This window comes from Gambusia affinis, linkage group LG19, assembly GCF_019740435.1.
Source record: "Gambusia affinis linkage group LG19, SWU_Gaff_1.0, whole genome shotgun sequence".
NCBI lineage: Eukaryota > Metazoa > Chordata > Actinopteri > Cyprinodontiformes > Poeciliidae > Gambusia > Gambusia affinis.
Window position 1 is genome coordinate 4,697,254 of NC_057886.1, and position 17,099 is coordinate 4,714,352.

A 17,099-nucleotide genomic window follows, 5' to 3' on the forward strand; every position below is an offset into this window, starting at 1 on the left:
CAAAAGTTCTGTGCCATGTGTAATGGAAACGAAGCTGCTGTTGCGTGGAATACACAATTTTTACACGAATGATACCTTCATGTAATAAGATATATCGTCTGAACTTCACGTCAACCAGATTCACCACGGTTGGTGTGAGCTGAAGTCTGATATTTTCCGGTGAACACAACTGCCCGTCCCACTGCATAAGGAGAATGTTTAAACGTGATTTATGATGGTCTCATTTTTGAAACCTAAAATCCAGACAGTTTAGGGTGTGTCCTCTTTTGAGAGAGACGGTCGTTATTTTTAGAACTTATAATTTTGACCATGCGGCTGGGGAAAAATTCATAATAATTTCCAACTTGTTTGATTCTTGCATCCAAAAGCCATTCCTTTCCAAATTGTCGGATTAAATAATTAAAAAAACATAAATTAATTACAAATGTATTGAGTGATAACAGTTCAACTGACAGGCTGAGCTTTCCAGAAAAAAAAAAAAAGAATCTTGCTGGGAATTTTTCCTCGCCTCACACACCCACACTTGAACAAACACAGGGCCGGGTCTGCAGAGTGTCTGAGGCTAAAGGAACCTCAACTCAACAAGAAAGAACCCCAGTTTATCGCCACAACTCAAGACACTTTCAACACACACCCCGCTGTCGCATCTGCGTCATGGATTTGTGCTTTTCTCTCTTCGCTTTCTGTAATTATATTTGGATTATGTTTTTTTTTTGTATTGTTTTCACTTCTCACCTGATACTTTTGCTTATTTTCTATAAGTGAATTAGCCCAATTCATTACAAAAACCCCCTCAAAATCTTACCAAGTAATTCTTAGTACACTAGAAATAAGGCAAAACTTACTTAAACGTAACTTTTCTGCAAGACATAAGAGCTCGATTTTAATCAATTCCTTAATATTGATTAAAAATCACTAGCTGCATTGGAAGATTATTTCACTTCTAACAATTTCTCAGGATTATAAGTGAAATAATCTGCCAATGGGAATTACCTCATAAGTCTAGATTAGACGACAGAAATAGGGTGAGTTGACTGGCTAATTTGATATATACACCCCTCTGAGGTTTATCGTCAGTTAGTTTGGTTAAATTGTTCCAGACTGGTTTGTCTGTGAGGGGAATCTCTCTTACCCTCCTGATTCATTTACCTCTGAAGTCATAACTTTGATCCGGGAATGACATCAAACCCAATTTAACCAAGTTCCAGTTATTTGAAAATCTGTTCCTAACCAGGCTAATGGCTACTAGCAATGCAAGCTAGCGATTGTTTTTACATTTTGTCTGTATTTTTGTACTTTTAGTGAGTATGGCAGCAAATTTACTGAAGAAGGTTAGAACTGTCTCTGAAAGATGTAATTTGATACAAACTGCCTATGTTTAATACGTAAAGCAGCCATATTGGATTTTGAGGTCAATGTTGGTGAGAAACCAACTTTTCTCCAATTGAATTACAAACTCTGGGGACACTTTGGCTTTGTTTTTCTGACTATAAGCTTGGAAAATTCAACTTTCAAATCAGTTTGAATACATTTATACTGTATCCTGTCAAAATATATGTTGCAAAACTTTTAATACAGCCTGGACATTTTTGCATTTTGTCCCAAACTTCAATGTAGTTAACTGAATCGAACAACACAATTAGCATCATTAAATTTAAATGAAGTTAAAAAAAATTGCTTACAAAGACAAAAACTAAACGGTTGAAGGTCACCGTCTTAAAATAATGACCCAGGTCCTTTTTTTTTTATTTGTCTTCCCCTAAAACATTGTTTGGAAAGACAATTTTTGCCAAAAATCACATTTGGAAAAAAATTATGTGTATTATTTTAGGAAGGTGACATTGTACATTCGTGGACCTCTTGAATAAAATCCAGTCAAGAAATGTCATTCTATTCATTGGTTGGATTGGTCCAGTCAAAGTCCAGACTTATAGCCAACTATAGTTCCAGCAAAAACATTGTCCTGCTTTCCCTCCTTAAACATTTTCTCCTTGACCCCAATAACATTTCCATTCAGTCCAGATTCCCAGCTGCCTCTCTGTCCTTGGATCACAGGCCCAAAGCTTCGCCTCCAGTGAATGAAACCCAATGTCTGCTGGTTAAATTACGTAGTAAAACGCTATTGGCTCAGAAGCCCCGCCTCCTATATGTGGAGGGCGTGCACCTCCGAAATCACACCATGCCCAGACCCCGCCCACCCCTTCGCCGGGGCCCCCCGCCGGGCCCACCCACCCACCCGTGGACCACATTGAAATGGCTCTGATGTTGTCAAACACTGCACTGTGTGTCAGACTGTGACGCCGGGAGCATCTACGGTGCTGGAGCCCAAGTCACTATTAATAAAATACTGCTGATCACTATTTTTATATTTTGTTCTTAATTTTTCTTGGAGGGAGGGTTGGGGGTCCGATTCCCTCTCTGTAAGAACCGGCGGGCTTCAGGGTTCATTCATCTGCCAGAAAGATGAGACTCCCTCTGATTCTTGTCATCTGCCTCTTTGGACACACCAGTAAGTTCACGTTTCCACTATTTTTTATTTATTTATTTGTTTATTTATTTATTTTTGGCTAGTTGAAACGTTTCAAATTCTTGCACTTCTCCTACTTTTGCTGTATTGTGTGGTTCAGTCGTGTGGCTTTTATAGAAAATAATCCAAACTTTTTCTCCAGGGTTTAAAGTGCCCACTCCTCTAACTGCACCAGATGAGGAGGGGAGGGCTCGTTTCTTTATGTATGTATGTAGGTCAGACATATCATCTCCGGCTCGCTCCAAATTCTGCATTTGGAAGGAGGAAACGTTTCTTTTTATATATAATATTATACATCTTAGCAAAATGGTTTTAAGTTACAAAAAAAAAAGTATTTTATAGTAGCTTGAGTCTTTTTCATTTATTTTATTTTATTTTTATTTTTTAATCAGTTTTACAGGTTCTTATTGTCTTGGGGCTTTTACATCCAATAAGGTTTGAGCTGCTTGTTGGCTGTTGAAAAAGCTCAAGAGAACTTTAAAAAATAAAATAAAAAATATGTGAGAGAACAGTACTGATGTAGTGAAGCAAAATTGTAAAAGTGGAAGAAAAAAAATATATATGTAATTTTGTTTTGCAAATGAAAATTCACAGAGTGGTTGACGTGCAATTATAGTTGACCCTCCCCTGTACTCTGATCCCCCTAAATGAAATAAAGTGTTCTTTCAGAATCAACTCAGAATTAACTCAGGTTTTACGTGTCCACCTATATTCTATTATGATACTATGATACTAAAAATAGAAATTACAAACCCGTCGAGACAAACTGAAACATGGTGGCGGCAGCGTCATGCTGTTGTGGCTGTTGTGATTTTCATTTATTAGACATGAAATACGAGACATAAACAATTTAGCTCCTTCGGCGCTTTTCAGCGAACAGTTGCGCTTCTTCTGCAGGTCAGCTGCCAGTTCTTCCTCTCTCTGTCTAATATTTGTTTTACATGTTTTACTCCTCAACTGTTGACTTCGACCCTTGTTTCTGTTTATGCTCAATTTCCACGTTTCAGCAAGTTTTACTCTGCTGACTTCAGCTTGTTCAGCCGTTTGCAGCTGGAAAAATACAGCCTGGCATATTGGCTTTCAAGTTCAGCCGGCAATGCCCATTTTTCATTTTTCTTCTTTTATTTTTATTTTGCACCACTTCATAATTGTGCAGCTAGCACATAAAAACTGACTAAAATAATTTGTAACGTCACACAGAGTGGGGAGGAGGTAAGGGGGAACCTTCGCGCCACTTCCAAATAAATCGGCTTGTTTATGTTTGGATAAATTTATGTTTGACTTGTAAGTGATCCAGCGTTTCCCAGAAGAGCTGATGTATCCATCGCAGTGGGGACAGATGTTTTTAGTTGTTTTTTTTAAAAATAAGAAAAACACTGTGATGAAACTATACGTTCATGTAGTTTTGGTTTTGAACTCAGGCGCCAACTGAAGTTGCTGTCAGACCAGTTCTCGGCATGTTGGTTTTTTTGCTGTTGTGGTTGAAACATGTCGGAACTGGTTGCCACACAAAAACGTCGCCACTGCAGCCACTTCCAACGACATTCATTTCAAACACTTTGAAAAAGGGGTATGGAAAAAAAAAAAAAATAATAAAAAAACAACAACATTTATCTACGTAGATTCGGTGAGAGATTCCCGATTTGTCTCACCTCGTGCAGAAATCAATTAAATTTTGGCGATTCTGTAAGGTTTCCAGTCTGTTGAGGGTGGATTATATTAGATGTGGAGCAACCAAGAGCACATTTGTTATTTTCCCAGAAGTGTTTTGCAGTCGGTCAATATTGCTGGTCCAGTTTGTCTTTGGAGTTCTGAACTTTAAGCCCATTAAGTAAACATCCAGCATGAAAATTGCTTTGGTAACGTGGCACCAGTTTCAGGAAAAAAAAAAAAGAAAAAAAAAAAAGGAACAATTTTGAAATCGACGTCAAATAACGTCACCGCCGTGTCTTAGATTTTAGATGCATGGTCTTTGTTGTTTCTGAAGCAGTGGCGTCTTTTGCCAACTGATCGTTGTGTTCATTGTGGGGGGTAATATTGTACAGCTCATTATAAAGACATAAAAATAAAGTTTCCCATTTTCAGCAACATTTAAATTGCTGAAAATGAAACAAGCTGTCAAACCCAAAGAAATTAGTGAGTATTTTACAAACGATTTGTTTTTGTGGATTTTAAGGGTTTTCTTTCACGTTAAATTTCGACCATTCTTACTTAACATTTAAACTGCTTTCTTAACAAAATCAAGTTACATTTTAGCTGCATTTGCAAACCTGATTAATGTGAAATGTCAATTACTCTGTGGGGACCCCTGCTGGTGTGGAGGACTAAGGGCAGTTCTGGTTTTAAATGCACACTCTAGCCTTTGTTATTTAAAAAAAAAGTGCATGAGCAACTTGTGGGTAGTTTTACATTGGTGAGTGTTCTGATCTTTGGAAAACTGTATTTTCAGATTGTTGACATTAAATGCAGAGTTGCTGACTCGGCTTCTAAATCATTCTCTTGTTCTCAGTCCAATGAAATGCCTGTGGGATGCATGCGTTGGTTCTGTGGAAGCCCCACCTTGGAAATTTTAAGAGCAACTTACACAAAAACTAACGAAGAAGCTCGCATCACAGTCTTCTTTGGTCTTCTGTTAAATTGTTGATACAAAACTATTTTGATTTAGGTTTTGGATTATTTCTAAAGCCACACGTTCATATTTCTGTCACAGAGGCTTTAACCCAGGAACTCAGCAAGTTCCTCTGTGGGAATGGGAAGAACATCACATCCACGTGGGTGTGTGACGGCGCAGACGACTGTGGAGACGGCACAGATGAGCTTCCGGGAACCTGCTGTGAGCCTCCTCCAATGTTGGACTGTATTGACATAGAGCTGCAACTGACGATTATTTACGTAGTCGATCTATTGATCGTTCTATTGATTATTGGGATGATTATTCGGATTAAAAAAAATTCTGCAGATTTTTCATTTCAACTTTTTTTGTATGCTGTTTTAGAAATATATTAAAAGATGCAAAAAAAACAAATAAGTAAATTAAAATTTCTCAGTTTTTTAAAATAAGAAATATACATATATATATATTCTACTAAAATGCAGGAATATAAGAGCATTCCTTTAGTGAACTCTTGATCATTTGCAGTAAATGATGCAGGGCTGATATGTTGACTGTTAATCAATTAACAGAGTGTTAATTGATTAACAGTCAACAGTCAAATAATAATATCCAATTATTAATTGGATAGTAAAATGGTCTTATCAGAAAATATAGTTTTTACTCTTTTACAGAATTTGAACCAGGTAAAGATAAATAGATACAACTTCAGTTTTATGTAGAACATATTTACATATCTTAAATCCAAAATGAATATATCTTTTGTACAGTTTTGTCTTAATTGCCATTCTCAGTGTGCTATTCTTTCAGCAAATTTGCCTCTTTTAGTCTGTATGCTCCAGTTCATCTAATGTGCTGACCATTACTTCAATAATCATTTAATCACGATTAATCGTTTCAACCCCATAATGTTTTACCTTCAGTTCACACAAATTTAAACATCTCAATAGAGTAGCAAATATAAAGTTGGTTAAATATGAAATATTTTCTGTATTATCAATTCAAGCGGACAAAATATGCAAACCAACGGAGTTCAAGTGCGCGGGTTACGTGACCCTGTGCATACCGAGCACCTGGCGCTGTGACGGAGAAGTGGACTGCGTGAGTGGAGCCGATGAACAGAACTGTGGTAAGTTTGTGTTTTATTCTGTTTGGCTTCTTTCAGAACCGGTCTTTTATTTATTTATTTATTTATTTATTTATTTATTTATTTATTTATTTATTTATTTGTTTGTTTGTTTGTTTGTTTGTTTGTTTGTTTGCTGGTCTGTTTTCTGTCTTTGCTCCGTGGTTAGCTTAAATTTTTCCATGTTGCGTGCGGCAGTAGCGCAGGAGGTGTCGCGCGCGACCCATTTGAAGAGGCTTCAGTCCTCGACAATCCTCTTTCCAGTCAATCTGTTGTAAAATAAAGTCAAAAATCCCCCAAAATAAATATATATTCCCATCTATCCCAGCTGCCAAGCGGTGCTCAGACTCCGAGTTTCGCTGCACGAGCGGCCAGTGCGTCTCCTCCTCCTTCGTGTGCGACAAAGATGCCGACTGCGATGACCGCAGCGACGAGGCCTCCTGCCCGCCAATCACGTGCAGCGGCGTGGCCTTCCAGTGCAACAACAGCGTCTGTGTTCCCCGGCTGTGGGCCTGCGACGGCGACGCAGACTGCTCCGACGGCTCGGACGAGTGGCCCCAGAACTGCGCCACGAGGACCCCCACGCGCTCTCCCCTTCACCAGTGCTCCTCCCAGGAATACCAGTGCGGCAACGGGGAGTGCATCCATGTCAGGTGGAGGTGCGATGGCGACACTGACTGCCTTGATCGATCCGATGAAGCTGGATGTGGTAAATAATTTCATTTAATGTTTTTAATTCAAAGATTAACTGATAAGTTTCTGAACTGGTTGTGCAGATTATGTAGCTTCTTCAAACAGATACACGATTAACAAAGCGTTTTATTTTAAAAAAAAACCCCAAACAAAACAAATTAAGTTATGGTTTAACTACAAAAACTGAGCCTGATTATCCCAGACTTAGTTTATACTTTAAACGTCCTGTCTGACAGCATGAAGTAGGGTAAAAGTATCAAAAAGGATCTCCTCACTCTCAACTTTAAGAAAGTCAATGAAAGATGAGAAGCAAAGTAATTAGTTCTCACATTTCTAAGACTTAAGCACACCAGGAAATCACAATGAGAGACATTGTCTGGAAAAAAATGTAGAAAACGTAGAACAGATGAAAAATAATAATAATAATAATAAAAAAATCCCTCCACTGTTGTCTCTGTTTCTGTAGCTCATTCCACGTGTCGCCCTGATGAGTTTGAATGCGGTGATGGTACGTGCATCCACGGCAGCAACCAGTGCAACCACCGGTACGACTGCACAGACATGAGCGACGAAGTCGGCTGCATCAACGGTACACATCCACCCCGTCTCCCTCTCTGTCTTCCCAAAGACCAGTGGCGTATTTTGGGTGTTACCTGATGCGTTTTTCATGCCCTCCCGTCCCCCAGCGAGCCACTGCGACGGTGCGAACCAGTTCAAGTGTCGCAGCGGGGAGTGCATAAGCATGGAGCGGGTATGCGACAGCAAGCGTGACTGCAGGGATTGGTCAGACGAGCCGCTTAGGGAGTGCGGTGAGCGGCGACACTCCGCATTCAAAGCTTTCCCGCTTAATTACGGCTAATTGTGTCCTCCCAAAGTTGCAATTATGTCCTCAGGAAAATAAATCACCTTCTCGTCTCTGCAGGCTCCAATGAGTGCCTCTACAACAACGGCGGCTGTTCTCATACCTGCAACGATCTGAAGATTGGCTATGAGTGCCTGTGTCCAGCTGGATACAGCCTCGTCGCTAAGAGACGGTGTGAAGGTAAGCAACGAAGCGACAGGACAAAATGACTGAACATCCGTTCCCTCTCAGTCAGGTTACGTCAGATCGTGAACTTAGCTCAGGCGAAGAAATGATGCCAGAAAACTGTTTGCTGTCCTTCTCTGTGACAAGCTGTGCTTTCAGATAAGAAGGAACGTTCTAGTTGGTTTCTCAACTTCTTTTTTTTTCTTCTCCGGGTTAGACATTGACGAATGCGCAAACCCAGAAACCTGCAGCCAAATCTGCATCAACCAGATCGGCGGCTACAAATGCGACTGTGAAGAAGGTTATCATATTGACCCGGCGACGCAAGCTTGTAAAGCTGTTGGTAAGCGTGACCTCCAAGCGGATTTTTAAAGCACATTCCTGAACCGTACATCACTTACTTGACGTACAGTGACATGGCGTCCTTCTGTACTCACCCCCAACTACCTTTTGTTACCGCTGTAGGTGTTTGTGGTGTCTTTCTCACAACTTTGCTAATCTAGACACGGAGATTATCGAAACAGCTAAAGCTCAGTTGGATTGGATGGAGAACATCTGTAAAAATCAATTTCCAAGTCTTGCCAGAGATTCTTAAAGCGTCTGGACTTTGACTGGGTCAATTGAAGTATGCTTTATGTGATCTAAAGGATTCTACTGTAGCGCTTGCTGTCCTGCTTGGAAGTGAAGATACACTAGAGTCGCAAGTTTTCTTCGAGGAATCCCCTGTGCTTTAGGGTGTTTTCACACCTGATAGACTTGTTTTGATTGGGAAAGCAAAGTTGCAAAATGTTGTTACATTTTCAGCTGATGTGGTTCTCTTTCACACTTCACTGTGTCCAACAATCCAAATAATGTGGGCGTGCTGTGGTGGTGTAGGGGATAGCGCGACCCACATTTGGAGGCCTTCAGTCTTCGATGTGGCAGTTGCGGGTTTGATTCCCGGACCCGGCCGACGTTTGCCACATGTCTTCCCCCCTCAACAATTTGAAAAACCTGTTCCCCTCCTCTCCTGTGGTGGCGTTGCACCAGAAACTACTGGAGGAAATGGCACAACAACCTCTTTACAAGACTCTGACCGCAATTTCCTTCTTCATAAAATGTAAAAAAATGGAGTAGCATCAGATTTTAGGGGTTGTAGGATTTCTCTCGTTTTTGGTGAAAGACCACCAGTCATTTCTCCCGCTAGAGTTAGACTCTCTCATTTGTTTTGGTTGTGTTTACCCAGAATGCGCTATGCTATATTCCGCTTCCTGCTTTCTGTTCCACTTGCATTCACATGAGCATCTGATCCATCCTCGAGTTCATTCAACCAAACCGGGACGTGGGTTTTTAGGTGGACCAGAGTTCCCTCTTTTGGTCCCCATCAGAGTTCGATTACAACTTCACTCCTCCCCAAACAAACAGGGTTGTGTGAATGCTCCCTTAGCTATAGCTTAGAATTTGAAATAAATTTAAACATCATGAAACATTAAAATCTACTTTATTTTGAACTGCCTGTCTGACCACAATGACTCTTCCACAGCCACTCCACGTTTTGAAAACCATGACTGTTATTTCATAAAAACATGAGTTAATCATTTTAAAATAGATTAAAATTCTTGGCATTTATTTTGCAGGTACAACGCCTTACCTTTTCTTCACCAACCGTCACGAGGTCAGAAAGATGACCCTGGACAGAAGTGAGTACACAAGAGTGATCCCCCGATTAAAGAACGTGGTGGCCCTGGACATGAACGTGGCCACCCAAGAGATGTACTGGTCCGATCTTTCACTGAAGAAAATCTACAGGTCAGTAGGATTAAATTCACATTTAAGTTACTGAATTATTGTTTTATGTTCCCGTTTGGTTTTGTTTGACTGCTGCTTTGACCTTTCACCCAGAACCCCAATGGACTCAGCAGAGGACTTCTCCCATCACAGTGTGGTGATAGGCAGCGACATTGATGGTCCTGAAGGAATAGCCTTCGATTGGGTCCACGGAAACCTGTACTGGACTGACAGCATTCGGAAGACCGTCTCCGTGGTAACCGCTGACGGTAGCCGCCGCAAAACTCTCTTTCACCAAGACCTATCGAAGCCCCGTGCCATTGTGGTGGACCCACATACCAAGTGCGTTTCTTTGGGGAGGGTTTGTCTCATTTTTATGTTTGCATGATCTGTAGCCTCCAGCATCTTTAAACTTTTTCACCCTACAGCTTCATCTACTGGACCGACTGGGGGAATCCTGCAAAGATCGAGAAGGGAGGTCTTAATGGAGTAGACCGCATTGCTCTGGTCACGGACAACATTGAGTGGCCTAATGGCATCACAATAGGTGACCTCATGCCCCATCTGGTTTCAGCTTGTTTATTTATTCATGTGTACATTAATGCTAATGGTCTTCTTCTCACGCAACCCCCACTGGTGACTAAGACCTGCTGAACCAGCGCCTCTACTGGGTGGACTCTAAGCTGCACACGCTCTCCAGCATCGACGTGCAAGGCGGCGGTCGGCACACCCTGATCATCGACGAGGACAAGCTGGCTCACCCGCTGGGACTCACCGTATTCGAGGTAGAAATTTTTTACAATTAAAATCCCCCGCAAATTATAATCACCGATCTTTCTTTCCGCAATTTCCCAAGTGTTTAAGAGGCGCTCTGGTCGTTTTTAGGAAAGAGTGTTCTGGACAGACGTCAGCAATAACGCCATCCTCAGCGCCAACAGGCTGACTGGTGGTGACATCGCACCGGTGGCGGAACATCTTTCGTCCCCCGAGGACATCGTTCTTTACCACAACCTCAAACAACCTGCTGGTAAGACAGTTGCATCCCCGATAAGACGTAGCTATGCACTCAAACATACTCAGAACCGATGCTAACTCAGCGTCTCACAAAAGTATTCTCTTTTAGTAAAGAGTCTACAAAGAACCCAACAAAGAGAATGTTAATAACACCTTCCATCTGTACAGCAACTTAAGCAAAACTGTATTCCATTTCCTGTTGCAGGAAGGAACTGGTGCCAGGTGTCCAACAGCACCTGTGAATTCATGTGCCTAGCTGCCCCCCAAATAGGCACCCACCCTCCAAAATACACCTGTGTCTGTCCAGATAATATGATGCTAGCAGGGGATATGAGGACATGTGTGCCTGGTGGGTAAATCGTCACAGAAAGTTGTTGTTTTAATATTTTCCAGATAAAATATTCACAGCTACATTCTTCTCTTGGTTTCCACTCTACCAGCTGTTCCAACTCCTTCAGCTTCTTCAGAGTCTCAGGCCTCGACTACCCACCCTCCTGTTGTCCCTACAACGCCACCAAAGACCACGCAGAAGCCCCAGGTTCCAATTACTACCACAGGGCTTCCCATAATCACCTCTACAGCCACCAAGTCAGTGTGGCGTACCACTAGGCCTGCGGTTCGGACCACCATACCTTTACCAAAGAAGCCCTCCCCTCAGCCAGAAAAGCCTAAAATCTTGCAGACTTCCACAGTTGCTCCTGTCACGACTCCAGGCAAGTTTTGAAAGTAGCAGGTGTAAATATTTCTGTTTTTATAGATTCCTTCTTTCTGATCATTATGATAACATTATGTGATAATCTTATCCTCAGGTGTTTCACATAAAGGTGTCGCCACTATACCCGAAACTACCTCCAACACCTCAAAAACGCTTTACTTTGTCCTTCCTCTAGGTATGCTTTGGCCTCATTTTGCTTTTTCTCAGCGATCAGAAACATCTCTCTCTTATCTCTCTCTTTTAATTCCCCCCCCCCAAAACAGCGATACTTTGTCTGGTGGCCGTCGGGGGCGTGTTGCTGTGGAGATACTACAGGCTCCAGAACACCAACACAATGCACTTTCATAACCCCGTCTATCAGAAAACCACTGAGGACCAGGTTCACATCTGGAGGAGTCAGAGCCTGGAAGGTTACGCCTACCCTAAAGTAAGTCTTTAAGGTTGCTTGTAAGAAAGTATTCATACCATTTGAACTTTTTCACATCACAACCACAAAGTTCAGTGTATTATACAAGAATGTGTGTGATAATATACCAACACAAACAAGAAAATTATCCACCAAGAGTTTTTCATCGTGCCTCTACTGACTTTACACATAGAGCTGGAGATTTCTAACCATTCTCCTTTACAAAATAGCCTAAACTCAGTCAGATTGGATGGAAAGCATCTGTTAATATGAGTTTTCAAGTGTTGCCACAAATTCTAAGTTGAACTTAAGGCTGGTCTTTGAATGGGCCACTCTAACACATGGGATTCTCTTAAAGATTATTGGTTGCACTGAGTTATCAAAGCAAAGAGAGATGAATATAATTCCACTCCACATGTTTTTTTATTTATCTTTATTTGTAAAATAGGTTGAAAGTGTCCGTCTCTTCACCACAATTACTTACTTTGTGTTGGTTTATTACATAAAATTGTAGGGATGCACTGATGCAGAAAAAATCGGGTCAATATCAGTATCCGATTTTAAGGTTGCTGTTGTGAACGATAACCGATATTTACCAATGTTATATCCATTTTACTACAATTTAGACACCTTTGGGAAAGGACAAAATAAAAATAAATATTGGTTGTTAATATCGGCCCAGTTTTAATTATCAGACTGATGCCGATATGTTACAGATGGCTAATATCAGCAGATAACCGATGTTGGTGCCAATATATTGTGCATTGCTATAAAATTGTGCAACTTACACTGGAGTTTATGACTGTGACATGTTTACGTGATTGCTATTGCGACGCCACGCTAGCAGAAATCTGCCTGGTACAATCTGTTGCACGTCTAACATCCTTTTCTCTCATTTCATCAGAGACAAATTGTGAGCTTGGACGAAGACGCGGACAATCCTTCCTTCATCGAAAACTGAAAGAAGAATTACAAAGTGGGGGAAAAACATTGTACCTCAGTGAACACACTATTTGAGGCCGTTAGTATTTTTATTTTTATTTTATTTTTTTACCTCACGCAGAGAACATACAAAGCGTGCGTCCGACAGCCTTAGACCACTATATCCTCACTAACAAACGAGTGCTTTACTGTGAAAATAACAGCGTGAAAAAGTTGGAATGCACATCACATGTTTTATAACATCTCAGGTTTATATCTTAAAACAAGCCAGCTGACCATCATGTGTCCTCCAGTATATTTAAACTGTAATCCTGATGGTTAAACTGGAGCAAAGCAGTTTTTAAGATGAGATTATTATAGTTTTTTTTAGCTTTCTCTTGATTCTCTTAATGTTCATTGCAACTTCCTAATCAAACAGATGTTTAGGAGAAGTCGAGAAACTTTTAATGGAGATTTTTTTTGTGTGTGTTTGTGTTATTTATCATTTCAGATACATAAGACAGATTGAACAGTACTCTAATGGCAGGGTTTGATTTTTTTTATTTTTATTATTCTTTTTACCTCTAACTGCAGCTAACAATCAATTGCCTGGCTCTGCACGCAGTAACATAATAGTTCCACCAAGTCATGAATGCAACAGGTCAACGCAATCGTTGTCCATCAACGATTGCGTTGTTCATCAACTTTTTTAGTTGTGCAAAAATCTTCTGCCAAAAGGCACTAATATAAGTTCTTCAAATTCTGGTTACACTTCACCTGCTTCGGAAAAAAACAACAAAAAATGTCAGAACCAAACGCTGCTCAAAGTTTCATGTAGCTCTCTAGATCTTCTCCAGATGTCTCCGGTATGAAACGTTCAGAAGGTTCATACGTTTAGCATTCCTCGGAGTTGGGGAAACTTAAATGCAGCCACGTGGGACCAACCGAGCCGAGGTTAATGTTCCACATCCAGTCAAGTATATATTTATGTTCTACCCTTTTGCACCAGCATTCCTGGTGAAGGAATGGTATGTGCACTGAGGTGGTTAAAAAAACAAACACAAAAAACAACGTCTAGATATCAGTTATAGTTTTGTTTTACAGCGAATGTATGTGCCTTTTATGGAGATGTGTCTCTGTGTTCATGTTGGTGCTTTTGAACTCAAGAGTTTCTGTTATAAATCTGCTCTTCATCCCATGTTAATGAAATGGTTCTGCTGCGTTCACGTGACGTCGTTTCCGTTACGAATGTGCGCAAATCTTTTGACTAAATGTTCTGCTGAGGTCGAGAAACGGCCACAATGTCCGAAAAACAAAAAAACCAAACCATCATCTTTCTTCTACCTCCTGTTGTCTTTTTTTTTTTGTCGTTCCCGCTAGTATAGGAACATCCGGCCGTTGATCACGTGACACGAACAAACGTTTCCATTGCGGTTTTGTGAAATACATTTATTTTGATACGGCTGAAAAAACACAAGATTGGCAGGTTTGTTAAGCAAATTTGTTTTTGTAATTTCAATTTGTGCAATTTTATGGTGAATGGAAACACAGCTGTCATGGTGTCAGACAGGGAAGGCGAAGCATACCTGAAGTCTTTTTTTTTTTTTCAATGCTCAACCACAGTTTGTAAATATGTTCATAGATGTACATAATTTGTCTTCTACATACTTGTTCACTTGTGTTGCTGATGTTTTAGCTTTTCAAGATGTTCTGTAAATAAAGACACAGTTCTATTTATTACAGAATCAACTTTGTTCAGACTCTGTTTTTCGAAAACATTCTCTTGTTACTTCAGCATGAAGTAAACCAGTTCAGCTCTCATAGCAACTCTAACACGACTTCTGGGCTTTTTAAAGGTTTTTTTTTTATATATACAAGTAGGGGGACAGTATTATTAATATTATTCTTATTATTAAGTACTTTCCAGCCATATAGTATCATTTTATAGCAAAATCAACTAACTGTGTTACCTTCAGTTTTTATAAAAATGCTGTCTGTATGTATCAAATGTGACTTAACAGAAATTTGATTTGGTAATTTGCCACCTTGAAATTGGGCCTCTGTCTCTTTAAGAAGCTCCTGCTCTCTCTGAAGCTCCACCTTCTGGAAGTCATTACAACATGGCTCCTCTATTAACCCCTTATCTATGTTTTTACCAGCGATGCTCTGAGAAGCAGCTCATATAATGAGCTTGGCAGATGCCCAGTTCCACCAGATGTTTGCTAATTGCATCTGGCTAGTCTGAAGGAGCTGAATGAGGGAGTCACATCATATGATTTAAAGCTCAAAAAAGATTATTTTTACGTAATACTGCCTTTTTATCTGGTAGATGAAGGTTTAACTCTTACCTATGGAAACTTTCTGCTCGTGCATTAATGGTGCCCATTTCAACCATACGAAATCGATCCAGCTCAGTCAGACTGGATGAATTTTCCAACCTTCCCACAGCTTTATGTTTGGACTTTGACTTGGCCTTTCTAACACATTAATCTGACTTGTCTAAACCCATTTCACTGCAGCTCTGAGTTCACGTTTAGCTTGTTATCCAGCTCAAATTTGATCCTCTGCCTCAGTTTCAAGTCATCTGAAACCTCTAACAAGTTTTTATTACGTATATTCTGCGTTGAAATTCATTCGTCTTTCCATCCACTCTAACCCAACTTTGGTTGAGGTCATTAAAACAAGTGCTGGCCACACTTTTGAGATTCATTTGTGAATAATTGTATGCGGGAAGCCACGCTGTAAGAAATTCTGGTGTCAGTTTCAGGGAAAACACTTTTCCTACTTGCCTCTTACGCAACCTGTGCGGTTATCCGGCCCATATGGTTTCTGGATGCAGTCAGAGCTTAAAATGTGAAGCTGGGTTTGTTTACTTATTTATATATTTTTTTTTCTTTCTTGGAGCTGCTGTAGCTATTCCACAGAAAGCAAACACTTTCCTAGAACACCCTGGATCATGGCAAAAACAAGACCATATTATGTTGTTTTTTCTCCAGTGTGGTTGTCAAGTAGGGAAAGAAACAACAACAAAACAATGAGTTTGTGGTTATTTTTCTCATAATTTATAATTTGAGAAAACAAAAACATTCTAGTCTAGCCATCAAATAAAGCCACTGAAAATCCCCACCTAAAATCTGGCTACAATGAGTGCTAGATGAGTACTTGGTAATTCAAAAGTTATTTCAATTAAGGCGACACCAGAGTACATTCCTTTTTGTTGACATTCAGTTTTGCTCATTAAAATTTAAGCGTCAGTACCCAGAGCAACAAAAGCAGCTGTTGGGAAAGCCAAAAAGTGACTTTAACTTTGAATAATCGAAAAAAATAAAAAATAAATTTCAAACACACACAAGACGTATTTTTGGGGGGGTTGGTTCATTGGTAAATGTGGGCAGTTACTTGACAACTGCCCACATGTTGTCAAATAAAGTGCACAAAATGTCAACAGTAAAGTTCAAGGCTGAAGGACAGAGGAAGTGTTGAACTGATAAAATGAGTTAAAAGAAGCAGTCAACACAGGAAAAAAGACAGTCTTTAAGGTCTATGTCAAAGGAAAAATATTCACAGTGATGATTTAATTCTCGTAGAAGATTGTTCTGAGATTACAGAATATTTTTTATCAGAATGGTGGGTGATTTGAGTGAATTGTTTTTATTATTTTAAAAACAATTTCCGTTTAATTATCCACTTCCACTGAAATCCCACAGCACAGTGAAGGTTTTGGTTTTAATGTGACAAAAAAATGGGAAAATACAAGTTCAAAGACTGAAAACTTTCACGTTTTGCGTTCTGGGCAACACGTGCCATCTCTCCACTGCAGAGGATGAGACATCACTGCTCACCTGATGCGCGTGGTAAAAAAAACAGCCCTCAGCTGTGTTGACCCGTTCCTGGAGATTCACTGACCTTTGCACACACACTGTTAATGTTAGAGAAACACCACCCACAGTCAAACTCTGCTGACCAAATGGTCCACTAGCATTGGTAGTGGGAATCGACTACGCCCACCCATTTTTCTTTTTTTGTAGACATCATACAAGAATTTAAAATGACTTTTTTTCTGTGTGGAAATTTGTAACATTTCAGTGGAAAGACTACTACTACTACTACTACTACTACTACTACTACTACTACTACTACTACTACTACTACTACTACTACTACTAATAATAATAATAATAATAATAATAATAATAATAATAATAGGAATATTTGAAAAAATAGCTAAGCTAAATTTTGTTAAGCTAGTTAATATCAAATTCAGTGGTTTGGAATATATATTTAACATTTAA

General features: G+C 40.0%; 1 protein-coding gene across 1 annotated transcript; it reads left to right on the forward strand.

Annotated features, from left to right (window-relative positions):
* The first annotated feature begins 2,272 nt into the window (after positions 1-2,272).
* On the forward strand, positions 2,273-14,132 carry ldlra (low density lipoprotein receptor a). The gene is made up of 18 exons (XM_044100493.1): positions 2,273-2,509; positions 5,238-5,360; positions 6,145-6,267; positions 6,593-6,973; positions 7,424-7,546; positions 7,644-7,766; positions 7,880-7,999; positions 8,202-8,327; positions 9,601-9,772; positions 9,866-10,093; positions 10,180-10,298; positions 10,397-10,536; positions 10,637-10,778; positions 10,971-11,114; positions 11,206-11,478; positions 11,575-11,655; positions 11,744-11,907; positions 12,791-14,132. Exons 1-18 carry the CDS (start codon positions 2,464-2,466, stop codon positions 12,845-12,847), a joined length of 2,685 nt encoding a protein of 894 aa, XP_043956428.1. The 5' UTR covers positions 2,273-2,463; the 3' UTR covers positions 12,848-14,132.
* Positions 14,133-17,099: the final 2,967 nt, after the last annotated feature.